Genomic DNA, 14,150 nt, shown 5'->3' with positions numbered 1-14,150 from the left:
TGGAGGCATGATTTCAGTTGCATGGGTGTGATAGCTCCATTATAGTAAAGCACTTAAACACACACTTTGCCTGAAATATATGTGGGACTGATACATAAGTTAGGTTTTACTTAAGGACATTTCTCAATTATTGAGGGACTTGGAAAAAAAATCACCACCCATACCAGGCCTGAAAATAACTTTCACAATGTTGTTGAAAGTGTCAGTATGTTGAAAATAAAATTAATGGCTAATTTTAGAGCCTGAGGATATCTACAGAGAAATGCAATTGGAACATCTTTAAAATGGCTAGCAATTTCGACATGCATTTCAGCTTCTACTGAAAACTTCTCATGAAGTCTGGGTTTAAAGACTGTAGGTTATAAACAGCCATCGTATTTTTTACTGATGTAATTATTCAAAGATGCCTCCTAGCTTAGCCTGAGCTTGCCATCATTGATTAAACTCTGGATACCAGTGAAAAATAGGTAAGAAGATGGGAAAAGCTGGTAGGCTGGGGTTGTGGTCCTAATCTCATGCTTACATTCACAAGTCTGTAGCTTTTAACTTGATGACATTGTTAATAGAGTGATTAATTGACCTTTGTTATTTGCAATGTACACATTAAACAGTGCAGGTCAGATAAACTAGACAACATAATTTAACCATCTTATAGGCAGGTTTACACCTCTGGAGCATCTGGTTCTCCCTGAATCAATTTGCACTGTAGACAGGAATCCAGTACAAGCCTTCTTTTAAATTAAAGTAAAAAAAAAAAAAAAAAAAAAATTCAAAAATTTCACTTGACTTAACTCTTTATTGAGTTTTCTTAAACAGGTTCTCCAAATCCAAAGTAACACCAAATACATCTAGGAGTCCTGTTTGCTTTTACCTTTTCATGACCAGCATTCACCACGTGGTGCAGTGGAGCTCTGCTCAGCACATTGGTAGTTTTTCAGGAAAGACAACTGCAGGGAATGGGTTTATCTGTGCAGATAAAGCAGTTTACCATGATTTGGCCTGCTAGGTCCTTTCATAAAAGTGGCACACAGGAAATAATGCTCTACAGTTATGCAAAATAATTTTTCTAAAGACTCCAAGGTATTAATTCTTTATCATACTTCATTGCAATGAAGTAGGAAGGGAAACAGGGAGAAGAAGAAACAGAATAGTCACTGGCTTTGAAGTGAGATTTAGGGTCATTTATTTATCAACAGGTTTGATTGGAATGCTTAGCTTCCCAAGTCAGTTAGAGTCAGAAAAGTCAGACACATTCAAAGGCAGTAAATCCTACCCTGCTGCTAAGAGGACTTAGAAATTTTACCCTAACTTTTGTTTTCCCTGAAATGAATCAAAATTATAAAAATACTCTCAAAATTTAAATCAGCCATTGTATTTTCATTTTCTTTTAAAATTTTTAATTAGAGATGCTTATTGTGGCAGGCTATGCTTATTAATGGTAATTAATAACCCAGTTATTCTCATCGTAGAATCATAAAAGGGCCTGGTTTGGAAAGGACCTTTAAAGTCCTCTAGTTCCAATGCCCCTGCCACAGGCAGGGACATCTTCCTGGTGTTTCTCATCAGGTTTCTCACAGCCCCATTCAGCCTGGCCTTGAGCACCTCCAGTGAAGGGGCTGCCCACAGATTCTCTGTGCAACTTGTGCCTGTGCCTCACCACTCTTATAGTCAAGAATTTCTTCCTAATATCTAATAAAACCAGCTTAAAGCCATTCCCACTATCCCTGCATGCCCTTGTCCCTCTCCAGCTGGCTCCCTGTTGGTATGGGAAGGGGCTCTAGAAGGTCCTCCCAAGCCACCAAATTTGTCAGGCGTGATTTGCCTTTGCTAAAGGCATATTGGCAGTCACCAATTACCACATTATTTACCGTGAGCATTAGCAGAGTTTCCAAAAGGACCTGCTCCATGATCTTGCCAGGCACCAAGGTAAGACTGACTGGCCTGTGGTTCCCAGGGTCTTCCTCTCATTTCCCTTTTTAAAAAAGAAGGTTATGTCTCCCCTTCTCCAGTCAATGGGAGCTTCACCAGAGTGCTATCACTTCTCAAATATGATGGATAGTGCCTTCCTTGGCCACTTCCTTCAGGACCATGGATATATCATAATAAATATAAAACACTACTTTTCCTATAATTTAGGCCATGAAATAAAAATGACACCAGTGTTGTTGCTTTAGGTTTTAATAGTAATTTTCAATGTCATGAAATAGTTTGATTACCACAACCTAATATCAGTGACGTAACTCAGAAAAAATGCTTCACACACTGAATAAACAGCACACAAAACTTACCTTTCATTATGCATTTTAATAACTGGAAGTCATTCAATTCCAATTTTTATACAACCAATTATACATTAACATATACACATACTCAATTCCAAACAGTGTATACATATTTTTGAATCTGCAGCAATATAAAATGAGTTCTACCTGTATATACATGTGCAAGTCTGAATAAGTCCTGAGTCATTTTAAAGTACTATTATTTAAATCCTGCAAATTTTAACTGATGCAAATAAACCTCAGGTTTTACAACTATTGTGAAGAAGCTATTTTAAAAACAATGTATAGCACTTTGCATCAGCTTTATGCATAGCTATGAGCTCTGTACAGTGCAGAGTTTCGGTTTACAGTCTGAATGATTACAAAATCTGAAAAGATGCTGACCATGTTATTTGGTAACTATTGCTTCCTTTGCTTCTTTATTAAAGGTGAGTGATTTGTTTTGCCTCCAAACAACCAAGCATGGAGAACTCTGACTGGGTTTAAATTATATTCTTTCTGCTGCATATATTTTTGTAAGCATTCAAGTTACCCAGGTCCTTTAATTCTTCTGAGAAAAACTATACAATTATACAGTCAAATAGTTAAGCAGTGTATCTGGAAGGGAAAGAAAATGAAACAACAGTGGAGTAGGATCATTACCTTAAATGTGACACTATGCTATAAAGAAACAAAGGATAGGATTCTTTAAGGAACAGCTTGGACAGAAACCAAAAGGCCGCTCAGAAACCCTCTGTCAGCATGACACACTGCCATGGTAAACACGAGATGCTCTTCAACGGCCAGAACAAAGTATCTGAGCAAATGAGAAGGAAGCACTGCTGCCAAGAAGGGGATACAAACTCAGAATCTTTGTACACTATTCACAGATCAATGTACACAAAAATGTCTGTATACTCCATGCCAGGATAATGCAGGCACCAACTTGAGAGCTGGTAAAGGATAGACGTTAGGGTGGGAGCTCTCTCTAATTGGCGCTGTTTGGATGCAACTTTCCAGGGATAGAGGTGACACATTATTTTTTTTTTCTTTCCCTCATTCCTCTCACACAAAAGTGAAGGCACCACTCCAACCATACTCCTCCAGAGCATAAGGATCCTGGCCCAAAACTTAGCTGGTCCCATGGCTGCTGTAGTCAAAAACGCCTTTCCTGAAGAAGGGTGAGAATTCACAGACGGTGTATTTTGACAGCGTCAGCCCCACTTTATCAATGTTCAGCGGAGATGATGGAGACTTCAGCATTGCAGAGAAAAAGCTCCTGAGGTATTTCTGTGGAATGAAATGTAAAATGGTTTACTTGATCAAATTGATTACAACCACTTCGAAAAATTAAATGAACAGCAAAAAACCCCCAAAAGATTTCCATGGGCTGTGACTATTCCTTTCAATAGCATTCTAATCCATTTATGAAACAGTCTACTGAAATGTCTTTATTAAGCTCAGGGAAAGCAGAAAATAAGTATTTTCCACTTCCTTCTTATGCCCAGCTTGGCAACACTTTTTCTTTCCTGTGGTTGTGTGATGCTTCCTGATTTGCCCTGCCATCATTGTAATGCTTTCTGCCAATCGTGACATACTAATACTATTGTCTAGCACTACCAAACATAGCAGGTGCAAACCTCAAATCCATTCTGCAGGATGTTCACTACATACGGACACAAGAGGACTTTAAAAATCTTTCCCTCATGAAGCTTCCACAATGCTTGCATTGATTGGGGTTTGTTTTGATGAAGGCTATCTGCAGAAAGATTTTCATGAATTCCATATTATGTCAGAACCTATCAGTATCTTTTCAATGAGTTGCCCTCAAAATTTCCTTTTCTTTTCTTTTTTTTTTTTTAAAGTCTTACTAATGAGAAGCAAGTGGGAGACACTTCTTTACCTTCCAGTAAGTTAATATTCACCAACCACTGTGCAACTTGAGGTCACATTTGTACCTAGAGAAACTGGGGGATGTACATTAACACAGTTAGTTTTCACAAACCTGACAAAGCTTCCATCATACTGGGCTTCAATTAGCGTGACTTAATAACTTATATTTATAACTTCTGAACAAAACACTCTAGGTAAAGGGTTTGATCAGACAGATACTACAAATGCATCCAGTGTCACCCAAACACCTGCAAGGGAAATCTCATCTGGAGCACAGGGATAAACTCCTTTTCTGTACCACAGACAGAAAGAGATAACTTTCAAATCATTCACTAGACTTGGATTCCATGAGAAATATATTTACAAGACAGAGAAGCACATTCTCCTCTGAAGAAGACAACAATTAGTTATTTGAATGCAGCAGTTTTGGGGTTATGGAAGTGGTTTGTTCAGGAGACTGCCCTAATTATTCACTCATTTCTCAAGAATTCCTCCAAATTATAACAACCTGCTACCTGTTTAAGAACCCAGCTGTTTCAATAATACAGAAAGAAGGAAAACAAACAAAAAAAAGCAGCTGAGACAAAAACTATTCTCTTGGCAGAAATGGTGAAATTTTCTATTCCATTCAGATCTGCCACAGGTTGTATTAATGTTCATGAAAAAAAACTCTCTACAAAAATGCCTTCAAGATGAACTGCAATAGACTAAGAGGTAATTTAAAGTGAGAAACAGAAAAACGTTTTTCATAATTAGCTCTCAAAGGAGGGTTCTTTAGAAGAAGTCTCAAACCAGTAATTCCTGAAGGATGAATATGGTAGAAAATCAAATGTAAAACAGCATTCTGTTAGCATTTTAGCACCGTGCTGAAAAGTTACTGCAATAATTCTAGTTTATGACTACCAAAGGCTCAAAGGTACCGAAATATCTCACTGGGCACATCACAAAACCTGCTGCATTCACCTTGGTATGTATGGCCAGATAATTGACTGTCATGCCTTCTCTGTAAAGCCATTACTCATTGTTTTGGCACGATAGCTCTAATGGCAAAGTAAAAAATCCCTCTGCCCTAAGCATACACTTGTGTGACACACTACGAACAGCAGGTAGGCTTCTTTTCCACATCTGTGCTCCAGAGCTGATGAGTGAATAGCACAGGTTCTTTGAACACAAAATAGATCCTTGGGAAAAGTGGAAACAAGCAGACCCTACCAGATAACGATGGAATTAATTTTGTATGAAGGTTTCCTGCCATATGGCTTGACATTATGTGCTCTTCAACAACCACCTCTGAACAAATTAGCCCTCTTATAAAACCCAGATCTGCATTTACCCTGTTTGCAATGCTGATATGTTAATACAGCCCAGAGCTGCTGTGCCCTTGACACAAAGAAGCTGTTGCTTCATTGAAATACAGGCTGCTCTGCCCAAAGACATTGTCTGGGAGTGTTCCCCTGTAGTGAGGGAACAGTGACTGATGGCAGAAGCGCTCACATCACAAGCTTTGATCAAAGAGCTGTGGCAGGGCACTGCAGGGGAAGGTTGCTCTGTCCTGTTGGCTGCCATGGACAGCAGAGTGGAGGAAAGTGACAGGAGAAAAAGAAGAGCGCTCCTTGCAACATATGGAAAGATGCTTCCCAAATTCAGATGTGACAAGGAGAAGGGTCACAGCAAGCTGGGAGAGGGGCAGGAACACATCAACACCAAGTGTCAGAAATGACCAAATATTCCTTAGAGATCCAGAAGGGATTCAGCATGGACTTCATTGCAGCCCTGCAAGCAGCTGGAGTAGGAGCAAGGTCTGCCAGCATTCAGTGGACAGGAGAGTTGTTTTCAAGTCTTTTGTATTAAAATCCATTTCAAGCAGCAGACACAATTTTTGTCTATTTACAGAATCCTTTTGATGTGTCCTTGAAAAAAAATTTCTTAGCAGAGACTGGCAAGCTCAAGATACCTTCACGGGTCCAAATTTTATACAAATCAATGATGTGATTTCCTACTGATAGCAACACTGTCCCTGGCATGCAAAGCACTGTGTAATAGCTACTAGGTTTGCATGATTATCTAGAAAAGATAAAACTAGTTAACTGCCAAAACATTCCAACACGGTTGGTTTATTACTCATTTTTGTTTGTTAGACTCTGGCCATTTGTTCTGGATTATTTAGTCTGGCAATCAGTGTTCCTCCAGTGTTTGGAGTTCCATTTCACTAATAGCATTTGACCTGCTATGCTGCTGGTTTGCTGGAAAATATCCTAATGATACGTTTGTAAATGTCTCAGTGTGAGGGCACAAGACCTTGGCACTGTAACAGAGATGTAAAATGGGCAACTTACACACCAATCATGTTGGGTGTTCTGGCTAAACACACACTCAGGAACACCAGTTTAGAGAATGGAAACACTCTGCATGTACAAAGCAAGGGGTAGAAAGGCAGGTTAAAAACTAATCCAAAAGACGAAAAGCAGTGGAGTTTGCCCTCTCTAAAGGCAACACAACCTTCAAGCCCTCTAACTAAAAATTTATGACAGCTGAACCTGAAAGTTTTAACTTTGCAAATGAAACTAAACTGGAGAAAGTGGTATGAGGCCCAAAGGCTTTTCTTTCTTTACCTAGTCAGAGTAGTTTTCCATCCCTTTTAATTATGCAAATAGCAAAATGGAAACCCTTTAAAAAGCTTATTAAAAATCATTTTAACAAGGTTCACCTCTTTAGCAGTAGGCCAGTGTTCATCTTCTGCTCAATTCATCAGTACAACAAAGTTATTCTAACAATTTTTGCACTACTTTGTGATGTGGGGACTTCACAATTTTATACATTTTAATGTAAAGCCATAACTTAATTTAAAGTTATTAAAGTTACTACAATCAAAAAGATTTCTGAAATGTGAAAGTCGTCTTATCATCTTTTCAGTTGTGTCATATTAAAGAGGAATTCAGTTCAGTGACATTGTTCTCCTAATCCATTACTAACAGTGATAGCCTCAGAGACCAATAGCAGAGCTTAGCAAGAATTGGATTTTTTCATTAAAATTTGGTGTGCTTAAAAACTCATCAACTCTAGTACTTTCAGAGAGTGAAAGCACTTGGAGCTTTTGCTTTCATACTGCTATTTCTAGCAATTTCATTAAAAAAAAAAAAAAAGTCAGTGCTTAAAATATTTCAGAAGTTACATTTTAAAACTGGCATTAGAAATACCACCTGCTAATATATGCCAGAGCTGAAAGCACCAGAAAGTTTAATAAGATAAACCTTACAAGGCTTTGGGGACTTTTTTTGACAATAGCCTCTTTTTTGTGAAACACTACCACCTTTTCAAGACCTTCATGTCAATCTGACAGTCACAGGCTCTACCACAAGGTCATAGAAGGTCACTGGTGACAGAGGAAGGACTAATTAACTTGTTCATCTAACTTCTAACATAGGCTCCTCTCTCCCTTTAATATAGATGTTAGTTCCTCCCAGCACAATCACGTAATTATTCCATTGACTAGTGTTAAGTGCTGCAGGCTTTAAATCAGATCTTGATTTGAATTATCCATAGAGCGAAGCATACACAAGTATCACAGCTCTTTCTATAGGATACAAATCCAAAAAAAACCCCTCAAAGCCAGACAGATTGAAGCATATTCCCTGACTCTAAAAAATCACATTATGCTGTAATTAGGTATTTGCAAAGTCAGCTCTTCCCAAGAAAGACTACCCCAAAGCAAGCAGAAAGGCACATGATTTGCTTCCAATGTGTGATCACAAAAACAAGGATCTGTTCAAAAGACAAGGCATGCAAAGGGAACCTACTGGAATGCAGAAATGGGAAGGCATGTCCTCCTGCATTTGTCTACTAAAAAGACTCTGTACACCACCCAAAAGAAGCCCTAATGTCGTCTGTGGAAAGACCTGAGAGAGCACATGTTGAAATTGGTAGACAGAATTGCAGAGCCTCATCAGAAACTCAGCATGGAGCTCAGGGAAAGCCCTCTCCAAGTCTTGTTGGTACATCAGAGCCCATGTTATCAGAAGCAGACATCCCCCAGCTAGGGAGAGGGGGTGCACCCCACAAGCTGATCTGTGGTTCTTTCCTTATGAGCATGAGGGAGACATGAGAAGATAAGATGGAAAGCCTACTTCCATCCAGGCAGCACGGGTGCATAAACTAAAGGAGGAAACTACTAACAGAGGGAGTTCCATCAGAAGGAATGTAGCTCCAGTCTCCCAAGAGTGAGCACTAGGTGTTACAAAGGGGAGGATGACGTGTCTGATGCCCTTGAAAGGACCTCCAGAAGGCATGCCCAGGGAGGGAACAATAGTCAGGACTAAAAAAGCCAGAGAGAGAAAATCAGGTCTATTGGACTGTGTGGATCTGATGACCTGACACATCAGAACCATAAGAATACAAGGTTGACACTGGTGTGCAGTGTACTTCAATACTGTCAGGACACATGGGGGCAGAACACATTTCTAATGCTGGGGTGACAGCTGGGTAGCAGCACTTGACTCTCTTGGCAGCTGAGGTGAGCTTGACTGGGAAAGAGTGGAAAAAACACCCTGTTGTGAATGGTCCAGAGGCCCTTTGCATTCTTGGCATGCATTTCCTCAGGAGTGGTTCTTCCAAAGACCCAGAAGGATTCAGGTGGGTTTTTGGGAAAGCTGCTGTGGAGGCAGAGTGCATTACAGAGTTGAATATTTTGCCAGGTCTCTCAGAGGACTCTTCTGCAGCAGGACTCTTGGGGGTGGAAGAACAGCAGGTACCAACTGCCACCACTACAATGCATCATAGGCAATTCCACAGCGAGACTCTGAATTCCCACAGATGAGATGATCCGTGAACTGGAGAGCCAGGGAGTGGTCGGTATGATGCACAGCATAATGCAGATTCCTTGAATCAGAGCTAGTTTCCTCCAGGGTTGTACAGGTGAAGCAGATTTTGCCTCTACATCTCCAGAAGTGCTTGAGTGACACTAAAATTTAATTTTACCCAAGGTAGTACTGAAATTTACTCAAATTCATGTACCTTTTTGAATTTTCTTAATGTGCAGGCATTCTGAGGGATGCCAGTTATGATTCAAGGTGAAACTGCTCTCTCAGGTTTTCAAAACCCACACTATTCATTACAGCTATTTGGAGCATTTTTCTGTGCAAGTCTAATGGCATGAGCACATTATGCTGAATTACTATTATGCCACATCAATTGAATTAACTTCTGAAGTCAGTCGACATCCAAAATTACAATCTTATTCTGCCTAAATTTTTTTTAAAATCCAGAGGACTTATTATTTCTTACAATGTCTGCATGCTAAAAGCTTACGTTTATTGGCTTTAGGCAGCTCCAATGAAAACGGAATTGTGGGCTAGCAGGGAAGCAAAAAAAAGGCAGCAAGGGCTATGATTTACAGCTGGTCTATCAGTGTGAGTCCTCTTTGGAAAGTGAATGGCCATGGAAAAGGATCAAACCAGACCTGACCAGCGAAGGAAACCAATCTTTTCTCCAGGGCGCAAGTCAAAGCAAGCCCTGTCAAAATTTATTTAGAAAGAACAACAGGTTTGAATTTAGCACGCATCCCTGGGCTGGTAGAGGCTGTGTAATCTGCTGGAGTGGGCTTGGCAAACACCTACCAACCATCACCCTCTCTTCCTCTGGTGAAATCCCATGCTGGAGGATGACTGATAACACTTGCCTTGGAAAGGAGTAGCACCAAATTCAACCCAGTGTCCTTGGCTGAGCACGCTTTTTATTCATCTGCCTACATCTGTATGTGCAGAGCCATTAATGGAGATTGTGATGAAGGTACACAACCTCAAAACTTGATTTGTAGGAGTATTTTGGGAAATTTATTCCATCCTGACAGCAAAACACCTTAGGATGTGGAGTTAAACTGGAGCTCAAACTATATGCTGTCCCGTTTTCTAAACTTACTAAATCATGATAAGCATACCTCCTTATTTTCTGATACTCTGAAATATCTAAAAAGGAAAAGGAAAAATAAAAAGGCCTTCAAATTGAAAACCCTATTTAATTATTTGGCTGTAATGGACATAAACATTTGATCACAAAAGATCATTTTTGAGGTAGGGACCCAAAGCTATACACCTAAAGAAAGAAACAGTAAAATTCTTCTAAAGAGATACATATATTATGCTAAGTTATCCCTAATAAACTCTGCGGAGCAAGGCTTCAGACCTGATTTTGAATCAGGCCCAGAGTTTGAGCACATGAGACCACACTTACCATTCCTTTTGCATCCAGTAGCCTGTCGAACCAGAGCTTAAAATTAACTCATACAGAAAATAACCTCAGGCTATTGTTCCTTCTCAGTGACCATCTTCATCATGTGTTTCTATCACAAGAATAATGTCTCCATCGTTGTGGGCTAGCTGAAGGTCTACAGTATTTAATCAAAGTAATTTTTTATTGGCATGGCTTCAACAGCTGACCTATGAAAAGTTCTGCTTCTTTGTATCTAGTGACTGTGAGTAAAGCCAATAAGTAAAATTAGTTATTTATTCCCTTCTTGAAGCCAGGGTTTCACACAAGAAGCAGAACTACCCCAAAAAAGATTAAATGCTTTGCTGCTCAGCCCTGCTGCAACCCCTCTTTGAGAGTTGATGCTTCAAAACCAGAAAAGCCATGTGCCTTGGGCTGCCCTAATGATGCAGTGACGGATGGGAGCCTGACGTGAACTTGCTACCTGCAAAGTCTTACTGAGTGCCAGCAAGACTTCAGTGCTGCTGCTGAAAAGCAGTTCTTTTTGTCCTTAAATTTTTCAGTGCTTACTAGAGGTTATGAAAGGCAGCTGGTGCAGACTGACTATACCTAAGGTAGAAAATGATCTATGACATGGATTTCATATAACTGATATTCACAATATGGCCCAGCCACACACGCTCTTCTCTTGTCTTTGTGGATGCATCTATGCTCTTTCCTTCCCTGATCCCACTGCACCCCTATTCCTCTAGTGGGAAATTAAAGCCATCACTCCAAGATATTGCGTTCTGTAGTTCAGACTATCCTCTCTAGGATTATCAAACACCAAAACTGGCAGCAGTTTGCTTTTGCATCAGCAGTGCTACTGGTGTGCATTCATAGCTCTGAAAAAAGGAGAAGAGTTTCCTTTTATTTTCTAGTAAGTATCAAATGTATTCTGAATGTATTCTGAAATCCATCTTACCTAGAATCTGCTAATAACAGTATTTACCACCACACTGTCAGAGGCAAACATTCATTCTTCAAGAGCAAGGCTGGTGAGCAGCTGCATAAAGCTCGTTTTAGGAAGCATTGGTATTAGGGATGTTGCAAGCTGATGCCTGGGTCTAATAATTTCCTTTTAGTGATCACTTTGAATAAACATGTATACAGGAGCTTTGAAAGGTCTTTGTGACTAGTGTCAGCCAGCTAAAAAAATCAAACAGAAATGGTAAGTCTAGCCCCACTTTATAGGATTTTTGCAATATAAACAATAATTCACCTGTAACTTGCATAGGTTCTCTCAGTTAAATATATTTAGGAATGGGGCAGTGAAACAAAGACCTGTGGGGAGTATTAAGGAAGTTCATACCGAATATTCAGGTGATGAATAATCTAAAATCTCAGTAAAATGTTTCTATCCTCATGACTTCAAGGAAAACCTCAAGGTCTGAGGCAGATTCAAACATTCTGTTTGCTCAAATTTGTTGACAAATATTTTGAGGTTTTTTTTCTTCTCAGACATTTCTATTGCTGGTTTCCAGCAAAGCATTAGTTCAAAAACTAATAAGACAAATAATGAGAATCAATCCAAGTTCAAGAAAAAAGTGCTATTTCCATTATTTCACCTTTTCCTTAAGAACCAGATTCCTGAAGCCGTCTCAGCATAATGCTACTTTTAAAGGGGAAACACAGTACGGCAAAATTTAGGGCCTTATTGAAAAAAACCCAAAAACCTAGAAATCATCACCTCCAAAGGAACTCAAGTGAAAATGCAGACTCAAAACTAAACAAAGGATTTGACTTCTAAGTTAATCTAATTTTGGAAGGTTAATTTTGGCTGAAGGTAACAGCAATATTTCAGCCAGTTCAGTATCCACAATACTTTCCCCAGACAGTTCTACAGATTGGACAGCAAAATTGAATTATGCAGCTCATTCAAGATTTATTCCTGCCTCTTGCATTAACACCTATCATTGAAATCCTCATCGGCAGACACCAGGAAGTGAGGAGGTTAAGGACAATTATATTATTAATTTTAAATAAATTGAGCGTGTCTATCTTTTAAAGAGGTTCAAAGTACCAAGAAAAGAGAAGAGCAGAGGCAATGCCAGGAAGATGTATATGCTTCTACAGAGCTCAGGCTCACATTACCATACTGTTAACAGGTTGACTTTCATTCCCTGAGCTCTGTAAGTGGCAGCAAAAGACAACGCATGGGTCCTACTGACTGCTGAGCTTTATTTCTAGACCACAGATCACAGGTTATTCTGAGCTGGAAGGGATCCACAAGGATCAAGTCCAACTCTTAATGGAATGGCCACTCTGGGGATGGAACCCACAACCTTGGTGGTACCAGCCCTACACTCCAACCAACTGCTGATCCCTAAAAACCTCACCAGGGAGGTTTGTTTCTCCCTTTGCTGCCTGCAAACCAACCTGAGGAAACGCAGCCCTGAGAACAGGGAAAAGGAAACAGGGAACAGAGACAAGGAGACAGACTAAGGCTTGGGAGAGTTTTTGTTTTCCTTTAAGCAGCAGCCTGTTCAGATTTTGTTGGCGTAACAGTTGTTTTTCCCTAAACACACTGGTGACAGCAAGAGCAGGAAAGAAAGTCTGGTGGGTCCACGAATGCAAGGCTTCTGACCGAAGAGTCAAGAAACGCAGCTCAGTCTGCTGTGCCAGCTTTGATTCCTGCCCAGGTTCTCTGGCTGCACAATGGGAAAACAGAACTAAAAATAATCTTCATTACTACAACAAAGCATGAGTCTAAGAGAAGAAGAAAAAAGAATAGTCAGGGGAATTATATGATGCAGAAACACAGTATCCATAGAAGCTGGGATTTCAGGAAAATTTCTTTTTAGTGTCATTCGCAGATCTAGCAACGCACCAAGGAATAAAAGATATCTTGCAGTTAAAACAGGAATAGATATATTCACTGACTCAAGTATTTCTTGGGACAAGTACTTCCTTTACAAAGCTTTTCCTTAAAAAAATCATCTGAATTCACTTTTAAAAAGGATCCTATACTCTTATCTACTGATTTCTATTTGCAAAAAAGGATAGACACAAACTAACTTCTGTTCATTAACTTTACTCAAAAGAATTCTTGGCTGTTTCATTTCAGGAAGATTTAACCGAGCAAGGTTGGCTCTGAAGTGAAATCGCAGTCTTTAAACAGCAAAAACAATTAATTTAGAGTTTTGCCCTGCAACAGACCCCTGATGAAAAGCTAAATTAATAGATTTCAATAGGGCATTTCAGGTAGATAATTTTAAATACAATTTAGATGTTTTATCTTAAGATGTACAGGTAAAATCTTGCACATTACTTTCCAAAGCTCTACGCTAACGTCAAATACAGTTCAAAAGGCTTGATACTAACAAAAGCCAAAGCAGAAGTGTTTACAGTGCAACTAGATGTCATGCTGGAGATCAAAGTTGAGTTCTCAGGTTCATCTCACATAAAAATACTTCATGTAATGGGGTTTCCTACAAACAAGGCATTGTGAAGCTTTCGGTTAGTTAGCATTTGTACCAGCTAGGATAAATAAGAGAATTTAATGCTGTACACAAACCTTGAACTTACTGTGGTTTTAAAATCACAATCCTTGTAATTTGGGCTCTCTGGATTCTTTCACTCCAAGTAATTTCACCTCCATTATGATTAAATATGCCCACTTCTACACCCAGGCTGAAATAAGGTAAAACTACATCTCAATCTTTAAACGAACAAATAGCCAGCCCCCCTTGATTCTAGTTGTCTGGAAAAGTACCAAAAACACCATTGCTCTTCTCAGTACTTCTGTTGTGGCAA

General features: G+C 39.5%; 1 protein-coding gene across 1 annotated transcript in view; it reads right to left on the bottom strand.

Annotated features, from left to right (window-relative positions):
• Nucleotides 1–2,266: 2,266 nt before the first annotated feature.
• KIF16B (kinesin family member 16B) overlaps nt 2,267–14,150 on the bottom strand; it is a 130,461-nt gene continuing 118,577 nt past the window's right edge. Inside the window, exon 25 of the mRNA XM_040060679.2 lies at nt 2,267–3,551. Coding sequence (XP_039916613.1) covers nt 3,393–3,551 — 159 coding nt within the window. The 3' untranslated portion in view covers nt 2,267–3,392. The remainder of the gene's footprint in view (nt 3,552–14,150) is intronic.

The sequence above is a fragment of the Hirundo rustica genome, chromosome 3, assembly GCF_015227805.2.
Source record: "Hirundo rustica isolate bHirRus1 chromosome 3, bHirRus1.pri.v3, whole genome shotgun sequence".
NCBI classification, from domain to species: domain Eukaryota; kingdom Metazoa; phylum Chordata; class Aves; order Passeriformes; family Hirundinidae; genus Hirundo; species Hirundo rustica.
This window is presented reverse-complemented; position numbering and strand designations above follow the sequence as displayed.